Source organism: Gambusia affinis, linkage group LG01 (assembly GCF_019740435.1).
Source record: "Gambusia affinis linkage group LG01, SWU_Gaff_1.0, whole genome shotgun sequence".
In the NCBI taxonomy this organism is placed as follows: Eukaryota; Metazoa; Chordata; class Actinopteri; order Cyprinodontiformes; family Poeciliidae; genus Gambusia; species Gambusia affinis.
The window spans coordinates 35,377,771-35,393,039 of NC_057868.1; the positions used below are offsets into that span (position 1 = coordinate 35,377,771).

General features: G+C 41.5%; 1 protein-coding gene across 3 annotated transcripts in view; it reads right to left on the bottom strand.

The window, feature by feature from the left end:
• The window catches only part of cacna1fa (calcium channel, voltage-dependent, L type, alpha 1F subunit a), a 41,830-nt gene that overhangs the window by 12,851 nt on the left and 13,710 nt on the right, over nt 1-15,269 (bottom strand). For all 3 annotated transcript variants that reach the window (XM_044107489.1, XM_044099462.1, XM_044111031.1), the window contains 21 exons: nt 9,211-9,436; nt 8,921-9,128; nt 7,389-7,509; nt 7,219-7,291; nt 7,032-7,095; nt 5,470-5,527; nt 5,283-5,379; nt 5,069-5,198; nt 4,909-4,968; nt 4,703-4,809; nt 4,008-4,095; nt 3,533-3,640; nt 3,400-3,452; nt 3,159-3,305; nt 2,495-2,696; nt 2,218-2,376; nt 1,445-1,555; nt 1,279-1,362; nt 495-515; nt 281-415; nt 26-91 (listed from right to left, as the gene is read on the bottom strand). In XM_044107489.1, the coding sequence (XP_043963424.1) occupies nt 26-91; nt 281-415; nt 495-515; nt 1,279-1,362; nt 1,445-1,555; nt 2,218-2,376; nt 2,495-2,696; nt 3,159-3,305; nt 3,400-3,452; nt 3,533-3,640; nt 4,008-4,095; nt 4,703-4,809; nt 4,909-4,968; nt 5,069-5,198; nt 5,283-5,379; nt 5,470-5,527; nt 7,032-7,095; nt 7,219-7,291; nt 7,389-7,509; nt 8,921-9,128; nt 9,211-9,436 (2,318 nt within the window). The remainder of the gene's footprint in view (nt 1-25; nt 92-280; nt 416-494; nt 516-1,278; nt 1,363-1,444; nt 1,556-2,217; nt 2,377-2,494; nt 2,697-3,158; nt 3,306-3,399; nt 3,453-3,532; nt 3,641-4,007; nt 4,096-4,702; nt 4,810-4,908; nt 4,969-5,068; nt 5,199-5,282; nt 5,380-5,469; nt 5,528-7,031; nt 7,096-7,218; nt 7,292-7,388; nt 7,510-8,920; nt 9,129-9,210; nt 9,437-15,269) is intronic.

Sequence of the window (15,269 nt, forward strand, 5' to 3'; positions counted from 1 at the left end):
TTTTCAACCTTTTCCAGAGACTCACCTGCATGCCGATCACAGCGTAGATGAAGAAGATCATGGCGATGAGGAGGCCAACGTAAGGCAAGGCCTGGAGAGATGGAAAAATATAAATAATCAGCTCTAATTCACAGAGAAATGCTGGCAGAATTTTACAGTGTAAATACAAATTTTATCGTGTTTATACGGTAAAATTCTGGCAACCACAGCTGTTTTTTTTCCTTTTTCTTTTTATGGAGTATAAAAAGGCATCATATTTGTGACAGAGATGCTCACTGACCTGCAGGGATTTGACAAAAGTCCAGAGAAGAGTTCGGATGCCCTCGCCTTTGCTGAGCAGCTTCACCAACCTCAACACTCGGAACAAGCGGAAGAACGTGATGGACACTTTTCCGCTTTCTCCTTTTCCACCACCCTGGAAAAACAAAACTGCTAGGGTTAACATAAACCTAAACAGACAGAAACGGGGAAAAACATCTCGATCCAATAATCACCTCTCCATGGCCGCCGCCTCCCTGGATGAGCAACAGAGAAAGAAACAGTTAGAAATACATTGAATTATTTCTATTTTTAAGCAATTCCTAACTGTTTTTGTATCCTCCATTGTTGACATATTTTAACAATAACGAACTACCTGATAATTACAGTGTAATAATGTTGTTAATTACATGGAACCGGCAGATTATCAGATTGTTTTCAAACAATTGCTCTATATTTGATCACTTTCTGTGAGCTGTTACAATCCTGCTGCAGTTAAAATTTCAATATTAGGTTACACAAATGTAAAACAACACAAGAAATAAATCACAATAGAAATACAAAAGCACATTCAAAATATAAAAGTATCACATAAATACACATGAATTTTTGTTTAATAAATAATTAACATTTCTAAACATTAAACAACTATTTTATTGGTAATATCTTAATACAAACTGTTACTAACTGTTAATTACATTGTAATTACATATTATCATCAAGGTATTAGATGTTTACTAACAAACTATTTCCAAGTGGTAATCCTGCTTCTCCTGGACGGTAACAAGAAGCCAGACTGAAATAAATTAATCTGATTAACACAAAGTCAAGTGTTTATCTTGACTTTATGTGAAAGTGACAAGAGAAACAGAAACTCTTTAATAACAAAGCAGAGAACTGTGTATTGATGGAAAGTTGAGTGGAAGGAAAAAGTGTCACAAAGAGGTGCATAATTGACACATTCTACAAACTTTTCCAACTATTTCTTGCAAAGGTAAAAGTGAGGAAAAAAATCCTTACGCTAAATTCAGACACTACGATGTCCAAGACGCTGCCGACAACGATCAGAGCGTCAAATGAGTTCCAGGGGTCGATGAAGTAATGCTAACAGATAAAAACAAGCAAACAGAAACGTGAAGTCGAAGAGTCATCACCAGGAAACCCGGCGTTTGGTGGAAAAACTCACATGAGCTCGAAGAGCCATCAGCTTGATGATCATCTCTATGGTGAAAATCACGGTGAAGATCATGTTGAGGATGTCCATGACGGAGGTGAACAACTTCGACTGCTCATAATGCTAACAAATAAACAAAGACACCAACGTGAAATTATTTACAGGATTTTCTGAGAGATTCAGGAGAGAAATGTCCGGTTGTTATGATTATTATTATTCGGTAGATTTTCTCGTCATGTTATGAGTCAGTTTGTAACCATTTGGTCTGTCAAACTCTTTTTCGTTTTGGGTCAAATCAAGATCATGAATGCTCTTAAAGGGCCGGTTGTGCCAAAATGTATTGATAAAACCTGTTCACAAACTGTTAAAATATCAATGAATTCTTGATATTAAATATCATTGAACAGCTTTGCAGTCCCTCGAGGATTTTGTGATTTTTTTGATATTGAAATGAAAGTGTTTAGAAATATTTGCGTTTATTTATGACGGTAAATGGGACTTTTTAATTCCTCGCTGTATAGATGTTGGACTATAATCTGACATCAGCCAAAGCTGAGGCAGCTGTTTAGTACAAGCAAGAAAGTTTTTTGATCATTTTTGAGAAAAATCTGCAATAAACTCCCAATTGTTAGCGCAATTTGTTGATTTTGTGTCTTGGATTATGGCAGGAACATTCCCCCATATAAAATGTGCAATATAAATAAAGTAGCCTTCCCTACTGATTGCTTGTTCCCTTGTTTTTTAAAATCTGTTTGAAATAAATAAATCAGGAAGAAAAACGGTACCTGAATCGCCAGAGTGAGAGTGTTTCCCAAAATCAGCACAAACATGACGTATTCAAACTGGCTGGAGTTGATGATCCTCCAGAACTTCAGCTGCGACGGGTTTTTAGGGATGTAAATCTTTATTGGCTGAGCTTTCAGGGTGTAATACACACACTGCCTCTGCGTCGGGCAAAACAGGGAGAAAAACTGATCAGTCTGGATCAATTAAACAAAAATACAATCAATTTACTTAATCTGAAATTAAAAGAATTCAAAAAAAAAAAAAAAAATGGCTGACTTGATTCTTGTTGAGTTCGCAGTTTTTGAACTCGGCCTCTCCTTGCTCTCGAAAAGTGATGATGACGAAACCCACGAATATGTTCATCATGAAGAAAGCGATGATGATGATGTAGATGATGAAGAAGATGGAGATCTCCACTCTGTAGTTGTAAATTGGGCCTCGGTTTATGGCGTTGGCGTCCACAGCCCGGTACAGAAGCCTTCACAGAGTAAGAAAACACAAAACATGACAATCTGGTTCCTACCCTGCAAAAAAATCTAATCTTACCAAGAACTGTTGGTCCAGGTTCTACTGCCAAAACAAAACAAACTGTTCAGCAGTAAATAGGAACTTATCTTTCCTTGATATTGACAAAAATGTACTTTTTCCTGTGGAAGATTATTTCATCTATAAGTGAAATAATCTGCCAGTGGAACTGGTACTTTTTTAAGATCAACATTAAGGAAATATTGACTTAAAATAAGTTCCTATTTATTGCTGAAAAGTTACTTTTAAGTTAGTTTTGTCTTATTTAAACTTTAAACATTTTTTTACTCTCAAACATGGTGACTGGCTGGATGAATGACGGCCCTGGCGCACCGGGCTTTTTCTGTTGGAAACCCTGAATAGCAACAATGATAACTGTTATACGCTGAGCTAGAAGAAAAAACCGAAAACTCACTGAGGCCAGCCTTCAAATGTGGACACGGTGAACAAAGCCAGCATTCCCATCAGCACATTGTCGAAGTTAAAGTCACTGTTTTCCCAGATCCTCTCTCTGACCATAGGGTGGTTCATGTCCCCCTCTTTATACACCACAAAGGTTCCCCTGGAATCACACAAACACACAACTTTTCAGTAAAATAAATCTAATTTCAGGAAACAAGTCAGCATTTTAAGCTGTGAGAGCAAATTAAACTGACTTGCACTCGTCTGGAGTGTGTTTGGCTTCGTCTGTGCACCTGTAGAATCGGCCCTGAAAACATCCAAACCAGAGTTTACCCATCAGGAAACTTCCCGTTTATACAAAGAAAAGACTGGCGAAGGTGAGGGAACCTTGAAAAGCTGCACTCCAATGCAAGCAAACATGAACTGAAGCAGAGTGGTGACGATCAAGATGTTGCCGATGGTGCGAATCGCCACGAAGACACACTGGACCACGTTCTGCCAAGACCACAAGCAGTTTTAATCAATGATAAAATTTATTAAAATCAATTTTAATCAATTTGAATACTTAAAAAAAAAAAAGATTTTTTAATTTAAAACCAAATGCATTTTGGTTTTAAATGATTTTGGCATTTAAAACCAATATATATACGGTATATATATATATATATATATATATATATATATAAAACTGTATAAGGTAAAATAAGAAAGTAGAAAATTAATCCTGATTATCTGTAGATTATTCTACCTTAAATAAATAAGATACAGTTATGTATAAAAGGGGCAGATATCAGGGTTTCCCCCAGTGTATGATAAGCCTGCCGTTCCGCCATGTTTTACTGGCCCCCCGCCAGGCGTTTACCTTCAGCCCCTTGGCTCTGTTGATGGCTCGTAGCGGCCTCAGCACTCGCAGGACTCGCAGGATTTTCACCACAGAGATCGCACTCGAACTGAAAACAGCAAACAAAGAATTGAGACAATTATCCAGCTAATGAAAATATAAAAAAGTGGCAGATAACACTTCCTAAGATTCTGTAAAATGTTCAAAACTATGGAAGCCCATTTCTGCCAAGAAAGAAAAAAAATGTAAAAGCCCAACAGGAAGTCATAATTATGAAACAAAGTCAAAATTATGACTTTATACCTCATTATTATGACTTTAAAACTCAAAATTATGACTGAAAGTCAAAATTCTTACTTCTTATCTCAAAACTGGGAAGGAATATCCTAATTCTGACTTTCAAAATTTAAATTCTAACCTTACATCCCATAATTATGTCTGAGTTCTAAAATTATAACTTTCAAAGTCAAAATTATGACTTTGAATCTCGTAATTATAACGTTATAATTATAAATTATATCTCTCAATCTCATAATTTTTACTTAAAAACTCGAAATCATGACTTCCTGTTGGACTTTAATTTTATTTTGTGGCAGAAATTGGCTTCCATACAAAGCTAAGCTAATTGAACCATTATTTATTCTTCTTTGTGTTTCTGTCCCAGTTTCTTTGCCCTGGAGGATAATCTGCAGACTCTGGCTCATCTGTCTACTCACTGTAAGAAGAAAGACGTGAGCGACACACTGACGACCAGCAGGTCCAGGAGGTTGAAGGCGTTCCTGCAGAAAGAGCCCGAGTGAAGAAAAGCTCCATAAACCGTCATCTAGACGAGAAGGAGGCGGCAAAGAAACGAGATTAGGAAAAAAATCTCCCCGCAGCTTTTAAGCTCTGATTTATCCACTTTCATTCTGTCAGCCGTTACCTTCAGGACGATCTCCACTGTGAAAACCGAAGTGAAGACGTAATCGGCATATCCGAGCACCTGAGGATGACAGGCGCTAAAGTCAGATTTTAGTCGCATCGCCGTGGAAACAGGCTTAGACGCTGACTTAAAAGTGGCAGCCTGTCCGAGGGAGCCTTACGATGTTTCTGAAAGAGTGGGATTTGATGGGATCCTCAGCAGCCAGCGAGATGCTGCTGAGGATGATGAAGATGAGGATGAAGTTGGTGAAGTAGGGGTGATGAATGAGGTTGTGGCAGGCAACTCGCAAACTGGAGAATGAAGTGAGTGAGAGGGAAGTCACACACACTGCACTGGTTTGAGGGTTCTGTTAGATACAAACACTTTTCAGGTACCAGTTTTTCTTTCCAAGAATGAAGAAGGAGCTTCCGTCAGGAATCGGCACAATCTTTTCTTTGGGGCCGGAGAACTCGGGCTTTAGTGGAGCAACGCCTAGAATAAAGAAAACAAACAAGACGAGCTGCTTTAAGATGTCTCTCAATCAGCTGATGTGTGACGTTTCTCCTGGGAAGAAAGACTCACCCTCCAGACCCTCGATGGCTCTCAGCTCCTCGTTTTCCTGCCAGTCGTCATCTTCATTCTGAAGCCAAAACACAAAAGGCCACCATCTTTATTTTACTGTAGATACAGTATTAAAGGGAACCCGTGTGTTTGGAGTTAAGATATTGCCAAACCCATTTATGCTGCTTTTTGGGGTCACTCCAGAGGGTTTAGATTTACCTACTGCAGGTGGAAAGGTCACTGCAGCTTAAACTCTGCTAGATAAAGAACGTACTACTTAATCTTAAACTTTCCATCACATATCTGGTTTCTTCTAGTTTTAAATTAAATAGAACATCCTGTATTTAAAACTAGATTAAACCAGATATGTGATAAAAAGCTCTGAAAATTGATTTTATAAAACCTAGAAATCTTTTATGATTTTTTTCAATTAACGCTCAACAAAGATGCAGGAATAGCAGGTCCTTTAAGTTTTGGCAGAGCGGTGGATTCATAAATCTTGACATATGGTTTTAATTTATTTGTTACATACCAGGCAACAGTATTTACTGGGATGTTGGTTGGTTGGTAATTTCTTTTTCATTCTTCTTCCTTGTTGTAATATGTATATTTTTGTGTATATAATGAAAACATGAATAAATATATTAAACACTAAAGGGAACCTATTAAAATTCAATTTCCTTTTGGGTCTCAACTGCTTCTAAAAACAAGCCAAGTGTTCAAAATAACCCACCTAGATGTTTGTGGCAGTAAGTTAATGCTTTTTGGTGTCTGGAAAATGAGCTGTTCCAAAAACCTCCAGACTTTCAACAGGCACTGCACCGTTACCTAGCAACCCAAGCAGAGCTCCAGCATATTTGGTCAGCTGGTTTTACTGCTGTACAATGGTGGATCAGTCAACATTAAGTTAAAAAATTAGGCTTTCTTGATCAGGTTAGGTCCAGCAGCCATTGTACAGCGGTAAAACCAGCTGACCAAACATGCTGGAGCTCTGCTTGGGTTGCTAGGTAACAGTGCAGTGCCTGTTGAAAGTCTGGAGGATTTTGGAACAGCTCATTTTCCAGACACCCAAAAGCATTAACTTACTGCCACAAACATCTAAGTGGGTTATTTTGAACACTTGGCTTGTTTTTAGAAGCAGTTGAGACCCAAATGGAAATAGAAATTGAATTTTAATAGGTTCCCTTTAGTGTTTCAACATGTTTGTTAAGTTTTTCACTTTATACACAACAAACAAACAGCATCCAAGTAAATACTGCCACTTACCAGATATGTAACAAATAAATTAAGCCCATACAAACACCAATTACAAGATTTATAGATCCACCGCTCTGTCAAAACTTCAAGGACCTGTTCTTCCTCTCTTAAGAGCCGCTCATCACAGATCTGATTTTCTCTAGTTTTAAATTCAGTAAGTAGTTTGCCTTTATCTAGGCAAAAATGTCTTACCAAATGTTTCAGGTAACTATTGCATCTTATATACCGTTTGTTTGTTGGAGGTTTGCCCTACCTGAGTTTTATTTCAGCTTTGTCAAACATCCTGCATTGCTGTTAACATATAGAAAAACTTAAACATGCGCTACCCCTGCATCTTCATCCTCTTTCTCTTCATCCTCATCCCAATCCTCTTCCTCTTCCTTTTTCTCCCTGAATAAGAAAAAAAGCATCACAGTTTGGCTCGGATTAAACCATTTTAATGTGATCACAGCACAACTACAGGGAAATATAAATTTTTGTAAGTGTCTGAGGTTGATGATTACTACGACTTACTCTACTGCTTTCTGTCCGCCGCCGCTTGCCAAGTTATCCACAGCGATAGCCAAGAAGACGTTTAGCAGGATGTCTGATCCCAGTGTCAAGGAGTTGGATTTGTTTGCTTCTTCATGGGACGACATTTACACAGAACTTGGATTCAAAGTTGTTTTAGAGAAAAAGGATACAGTTACCACAGACAAAGAGGATGACGAAGTACATGCTAACCACCATGTTAGGGAAGATCGGCCCGCCATACGCCATGATGCCGTCATACATCACGGCGTTCCAGTCCTCTCCGGTGAGAATCTGCAACAGACAGGCACACATCGAAACCCAACCGGGCACAAAGGAGAACTTCGAGTAGGGATGTTGATTAATGTTTTTGTTTTTTATTAGTTCGAAAAGATTAACTAATAACGTCCGATTAGACCTTCTTTCAGTGTTGTAGTTTGAACCCCAACCAGCAGAAGGCGCCGCTGGACATCCTTAGGAGGACAGCACCGTTGATGTAGAAACAAAGATGGCGGCAGGGCAACTCAAAATGGGAAAAAGAAACGGTCCAGAGTCCAGTGTAGGATGCAAAATGCACTTTATACGGTTCTATGTTGAAATATAAACACTCGACAACCTTCTTATGTTTCACTTTAATCGCTCTCATTCAGCCGGAGTGCATGACTGAGCAACAATAACTTCCTCCATCCAACCCTTCGTAAATTTTCTGCGGACGGGGGGTTATAAGGATCGAGACCGATGCTGGGGCGGGGGGGTACGCGGGTCGTGAGGATCGAGACCAACGCTGTTGTTTCTTACTCATTCTGCTGCATGTTGGCGCGCAAGACGTAACTGACAGCATCCGGTTTAGGATTTTCAAAATAAAATTCCTCCAGACTCAATACATAGAACAATTATTTCTTGCGCGGCCGGTACCAATTGGCCTGGTGGTTGGGGAACACTGCCTTAGAGGGGTCGGGAGGGTTGCTGGTTCCTCTCCAGCTACGTTCCGGGTGAGAGGCGGGGTCACCCTGGACAGGTCGCCAGTCTGTCGCTGGGCAACACAGAGACAGACAGGACACACAACCATGCACACACACAATCACACCTAGGTTGAGGCTGTTGTGAGTTTATAACCTTCATTGTGTCAAATTTTAAAATTTTTTCATTGTATAACATCTTTTTGTAAATGTTTCACGTTTTATTATTTTCATTTTAAACTTTTCTACACAGCATCCTAAGATGGTCCTGCGTTTTCATATTTTATCATAAAAATATATAATGCAATTATTTTATAATAAAATAAAACAATTTCAGGGGAGTTTTCAAAACCCCTTGCTGAAGGATTTGAAAAGCCTCTGAAAGAAAATTCATATATCTTTCTGAAGATGTGCAGACATTGTCTAGTATAAATAGAAATCAGTTTATTCATGTCAGAAAACCACAAATTTGTGTTTATCCAGTCAGTAATACAGTTGATTTAAACCGTAGTAAAATGCAATAAAGGTTTTTTGTTTTTTAAATTCAGTGTAAGTGTGTTATGAAAAACGTAGCTATAAAAAAAGCTTGTGTTATAGAAAGACAGTCATCCCTCTTGATTAAAGAGGAAGCTCAGGTTTTTAAGAAAATGGTCGCTTATTAACTCACTGATGATACAATTAGTTCATTAACTGATAACTTCCCTAACGTCTACCATAGAGAATATCACCAGATAAATGTAAATCACCTGGAAACATGTTAACAGAGCCTGAGGGAAGGAGTCAAACGTGCTTCTCTTCATCTGAGTTTCGTCAAAGTTGAACTTCCCTCCAAACAGCTGCATCCCCAGCAGGGCGAAGATGATGAGGAAGAGGAAGAGCAGCAGCAGAAGGGAGCAGATAGCTTTCATGGAGTTGAGCAGTGAGGTGACCAGATCAGAGAGAGCAGCCCAATGCCTAAAGGCGGAGAAAAGAGGATGGGATGCATGCAGAAAGCAAAGTTTGATCTGAATATCTGGTTCTTTCTGGTACTTCTTACCGGGTCATCTTGAAAATCCGGAGCAGCCGGATGCAGCGCAGCACAGAGATGCCGATGGGCGGGATGACATCCATCTCTACAAGCAGCGTCTCGAGAATGCCGCCACACACCACGAAGCAGTCGAAGCGGTTGAACAGGGCCATGAAGTAGATCTGAAGACCGAAGGCGTACATCTTCATCAGCATCTCCAAGGTGAAGAGCAGCAGCAGGATCTTATTGGCTCGTTCTGAGGGAATGAAGAAGATGAATCGTTCACTGCAAAAACACAAAACCTGACCAGGTATGTCTGGTCTGGTTCTAGTCTTAACAGAAACTTTCTGTAAGTAGGAAAGAAATAAAAATACATCCTTATTTGGACTTTTTCTGAGTAATCATCACGGGGTAATAAGTCATCTGACAGTTTTGATTGTATCTCTGTTGTGTTTGCTCTCTTAATGGGTCAAAGGGCTTTCAGTGCCGTTCCATCTCAGCCTTAACAAACATAAACATGCAGTAAAAAAAATAAATCAATTTTCAATCAGTGTTTTGCACCAAACGGTTAATGATAATAAACACGTTTTCAGTGAGGCTCTGTAAGAGCCATATGAATGAAACAAGTAATCATTGATATGACAGGAGCACGAGGCTTTGACCCCTGGGTGGTGTGTGTTGTAGTCACGCCCACAGCGACACACACACACTGGGTGGTGTGTGTCGATGTTTATTCTTTTTGAGTGAATAAACTGTTTATTTTACCGACAGACATTCTAGTTTTGCTAACCTGACAGCAATATTTTATTCTAAAGCATCATTATGTGGTTGACTTTTCATTTAGAATTCATTGGCTAATTACCCAGTGTGTGTGTTGCTGTGGGCGTGAGTACATCAACACACACACACACACTGGGTGGTGTGTGTGTGTCGCTGTGGGCGTGAGTACATCAACACACACACACACACTGGGTGGTGTGTGTGTGTCGCTGTGGGCGTGAGTACATCAACACACACACACACACTGGGTGGTGTGTGTGTGTCGCTGTGGGCGTGACGATCAAGTGTGAATGGGAAAGTTACTGGCCTGCTGGCTTTGTGTGTTTTAGGAAGCGGATGAGCTTCCTAATACAAACTTCCTAATTTCCCGTGTTTTAAATCATGTTTATTATTATTATTATTATTAATAGAATTAATAATAATTAAATAACAATAATTTGGTGCAAAAAAAACTGATTTAAAATTGATTTATTCACTTCATGTTTATGTCTGTTAAGGTTGAATGGAACCGAACATGAAAACGGCCCTTCAGACAACCAGGAACAACATAGACACAATCAAAACCTTCAGATGACTAATTACCCAGTGATAATCTCAGAAATAATCTGACTATAATTTCAAGGATTACTTATCCCGAGAAATGGTTTGAGTAATATATACACAGTATTTCTAATACTCTTGTCAGCTTCTGGGTTTGAAGATTGAGAATAATATCCTTATTTAATCTTGAATTATATGTTTAAAAAAAGTTAGATAATAAAAGAATATCTAGTTTATTCTTTTTGAATGAATAAGCTGTTTATTTTACCGACATTCTAGTTTTGCTAACTTGACAGCAGTATTTTATTGTAAAGCATCATTATGTGGTTGACTTTTCATTAAGAATTCATTTTAAAATCTTGATTAAAATTTCAGGGTCCTGCATAGTAGAGTGTTGGTTTATTATAAAGTTGGTAAATAAACATTAGCCTATCTTGGCTAATGTGGTTTTAGCACATTAGCCACTAGCTTGATAACCCTGAGGTCACAAGGACACAAAACTGGGGGAACCAGCTACCTTTTGTTTTATGTTATTAATTTATAACTGAGCTGCATTGTAGCAGTGAGAGGATATAGGTTTCTCCCATCAAACAATTGCAGTATATCATTCATTGGCATATTAGTTATTACTGTGAATGTCTACAGCATTCACACTATTGAGTTCCACTTTTCTGGTTGCTGTGTAAATTTCGCCTCGCTTCTTCTCCTGCATACTTTGTTCAGTTTTCACCATCCAACGTTTAGACTACTCAGCTTGCTCTCCTAATGCTGGCTATATCTCTTGGTATTTATAACCTCCATACTTTTTATATTATTTAACTTTTTCTAAGAAAATTAAAAAATTATTTTTTTAAAAGTAAAAAATTCATTTTTATGAAAAGAATATTCATAAAAATTTATTTTTTATGAAATGAATTTTCATAAAAAATTATTTTTTATGAATTTATAAAATTCATAAAAATGAACTTTAATGAAAATTAACAGCTTTTGTGTTCTTTAACACCTGGGAATAATTTGAGCTTTTGACATTGTTATCTTTGTGCTGCATGTAGCATGTTTTTTGTGCTAACTGTGCTAACCGTTGCCTCCAAACAAATGTTGACATCTCAGGAACCATAAGACGTGTGGATTTCATTCACCCACCGTTTTTATCAGAGGGTACAGGGGAACGTTTCTCTTTCTCAACTTCTCCCGACTCAGAGGGACTTGGAGGGGGCTCCTGACCCAGAGAATGGTCCCGATTCAGAGGACGATTCCGACTTAGGGTCCGGACCTGAGTCAGAAGCAGGTCCCGAGTGAGAGGCCGGTCCCAAGTCAGAGGCTGGACCTGAGTGAGAGGCAGGACCCGACTCAAGGGCCGGTGCTGAGTCAGAGGCCGGTCCGGACTCAGTGGCCGGTCCCGAGTTAGAGGCTGGACCCGAGTCAGAGGCAGGACCCGACTCAGGGGCCGGTCCTCACTCAGGTGCCGGTCCCAAGTCAGAGGCACGACCCGAGTCAGACGATGGACCCGAGTGAGAGGCCGGTCCCGAGTCAGAGGCAGGACCTGACTTAAGGGCTGGTCCCGACTCAGGGGCCGGTCCGGACTCAAGGGCCGGTACTCACTCAGGGGCCGGTCCCGACTCAGTGGCCGGTCCCGACTCAGGGGCCGGTCCGGACTCAGGTGTCGGTCCCAAGTCAGAGGCCGGTCCCGAGTCAGGGGCCGGTCCCGAGTCAGAAGCAGGACCCGACTCAGGGGCCGGTTCCAACTCAAGGGCCGGTCCCGACTCAAGGGCCGGTACCGAGTCACAGGCACGATCCAAGTCAGAGGCCGGACCCGAGTGAGAGGCCAGTCCCGAGTCAGGGGCCGGTCCGGACTCAGGGGCCGGTGCGGACTCAGAGGCCGGTCTGGACTCAGAGGCCGGTCCCGAGTCAGCTGCCGGTCCGGACTCAGGGGCCGTTACCGACTCAGGGGCCGGACCCGACTCAGAGGCCAGTCCCAAGTCAGGGGCTGGACCCGACTCAGAGGCCGGTCCCAAGTCAGGGGCCGGACCCGACTCAGAGGCCGGTCCCAAGTCAGGGGCCGGACCCGAGTCACAGGCACGATCCGAGTCAGAGGCTGGTCCAGACTCAGGGGCCGGACCCGAGTCAGAGGCCGGTCCCGAGTCACAGGCAAGACCCGAGTCAGAGGCCAGATCCGAGTCAGAGGCACGACCCGAGTCAGAGGCCGGTCCCAAGTCAGGGGCTGGACCCGACTCAGCGGCCGGTCCCAAGTCAGGGGCTGGACCCGACTCAGCGGACGGTCCCAAGTCAGGGGCTGGACCCGACTCAGCGGACGGTCCCAAGTCAGGGGCTGGACCCGACTCAGCGGACGGTCCCAAGTCAGGGGCTGGACCCGACTCAGCGGACGGTCCCAAGTCAGGGGCTGGACCCGACTCAGCGGCCGGTCCCAAGTCAGGGGCTGGACCCGACTCAGCGGACGGTCCCAAGTCAGGGGCTGGACCCGACTCAGCGGACGGTCCCAAGTCAGGGGCTGGACCCGACTCAGCGGACGGTCCCAAGTCAGGGGCTGGACCCGACTCAGCGGACGGTCCCAAGTCAGGGGCTGGACCCGACTCAGCGGACGGTCCCAAGTCAGGGGCTGGACCCGACTCAGCGGACGGTCCCAAGTCAGGGGCTGGACCCGACTCAGCGGCTGGGTGAGGCTCAAAATTTGGTCCATTGTGAAAGGGTTCTTGGCTCTGATCCCCAGAATCGTCTCCACAGCAGACAGCGTGTTCAATCCACTTCCATGCTTTTCTCATATAGTCTTGCTGCAGGTGAACTTTTCTAGGTCGGGCCAGGGTTCTTCTGAAAGATTCTGTGAGCTTGTAGATAACAATCGGGTTCTCACTCTTAATCATTTTGAACAGCAATTCCCTGACCACATCGTCATTGCCACACAGAAGTTGATAGATGTCACTGCAAAGTTTGCTTTCCATTTCTTCAAAGAATACAAAATCTATGTCTCTTACTGCTTCCCAGAGTTTTGGGGCAAGTTTCTTGTGGACTGGGTCTGTGTGCTTCATTTTGTAAGCGGCGTATGTGGATCTATTGCTTGATTTATAAATTAATTGCCAAAATATTTTTTCCACCATGTGTTTCCGTTCTTCTTCGGTTCCCCGTTTGAAGCCCATTTTGTTCGCGTCTTTCAGAAATCGTTCTGGATCCATGTTTGCCTTAGAATAATCTTCGCTCAGGCAGTTTTCTTCAGAATACAATTCTTCAGTAGGAAAAAAAGTCTCTCTTATCCATTTCTTTGTGGAAACAAACCTTTTTCTTGGGGGAACTAGATATTCCAGGTGATGTTTAAATTTTTTTACAATAACGTTGTGTCCTTCCGGGTAGTCGAGAAGCGCTATTAAGTTTAGTGCAGAGGCAAACTGGAATGCATCTCTTGTAATGCTTCGGTAGATCCTGTTACTTAATTCCTCCGACACTTCAGAAAGCACATCTGCATTTACCTCTCCTGTTTCTCTCAGCAGTAAAAGCAAAACCTTCTGGTGTTGCTCATGAAAGGTATGTCTTACGAGATGCAGTGTTGGTCCGTCGGCTGTCTTTTCAATTATTGTCCAAAGAAGTTCATCAAGAAACTTTCTCTTTCTGTAATCTGGGGTGATTCGCCCCGGATGAACTCTGTTAGAGAAAGTCTTCCTTATCCTTTTCCATAAGGAGTCCGTAGGTCTCACGTAGATGTCACTTTCGCTACTCATCTTTTCTCTGTAAGCTAAAATGTCCAAATGAATTTTTTGTTGACTGACCAGAGAATTCACTGATCAGTTGGTGATGTCATGGACTTTATGACATCACAAAGGCCCTTAGAAGGACCTCATGACACAGACATCATTTGAAGTTATTCTGATGACATCATTGTCAGCAGCATGGCAACTGTTGCTGGGGTACTAATGCCACACAGTGAGCATGTGCTATGAAAACAAAAAAAATCTGTGGGGACTAAATACATTATTCCCACAAGTCTGAACTGGAAATGACCTGCGGAGCTTCGCTGGAACGGGGGTGGAGGGGCAGGGAGCCATTGGTCCCTCCACTTTACTGCCCTACCCATTTTTATTAGTGTGAATGCTGTAGGCATTCATTCACACTATTGAGTTCTACTTTTCTGGTTGCTCCGTAAATTTCACTACGCTTCTTCTCCTGTGCACTTTATACTATTTTCACCATTCAACTTTTATTTACTACTCAGCTTGCTCTCTTAATGCCAGCTATATCTCTTGGTATTTATAACCTTCATACTTTTTAAAATATTCAGCTTTTTATGAATTTTTCACCCTATGGGGGAAACCACTCCATCTTGTGGCAGAATTGAGAATTACAATATAAAATGTCTTGTGTTTCACAGTAGATGTTTTAGGTCCTGCCTATTAATGACAATCAATCACCCAGTTTTGGAGCCGTCATAGAGGACACAAGGAAGTGGCCATTTTGAAGTTGGACAGTTTAACAACTTTTTGCTGTTTAACACCTGGGAATAATTTGAGCTTTTGACACTGGTTTTTCTGTGATGTTGACATCTCAGGAACCATAAAAGATATGGATTTTATTCACCCACTGTTTTATCAGAGGGAATAGGGGAACGTTTTTCAAATTTTAGGTTTTACATGAGTTTTTATTTTTTTTTCACATTGCATAGAATATATTACTGTAACTCAACATGCAAGTGGGAGCCTAGATGCAACCATTAGCATTTTAGCTACTTGTAGCCTTTTATATAATTTTACCTTATAAACTGCAGT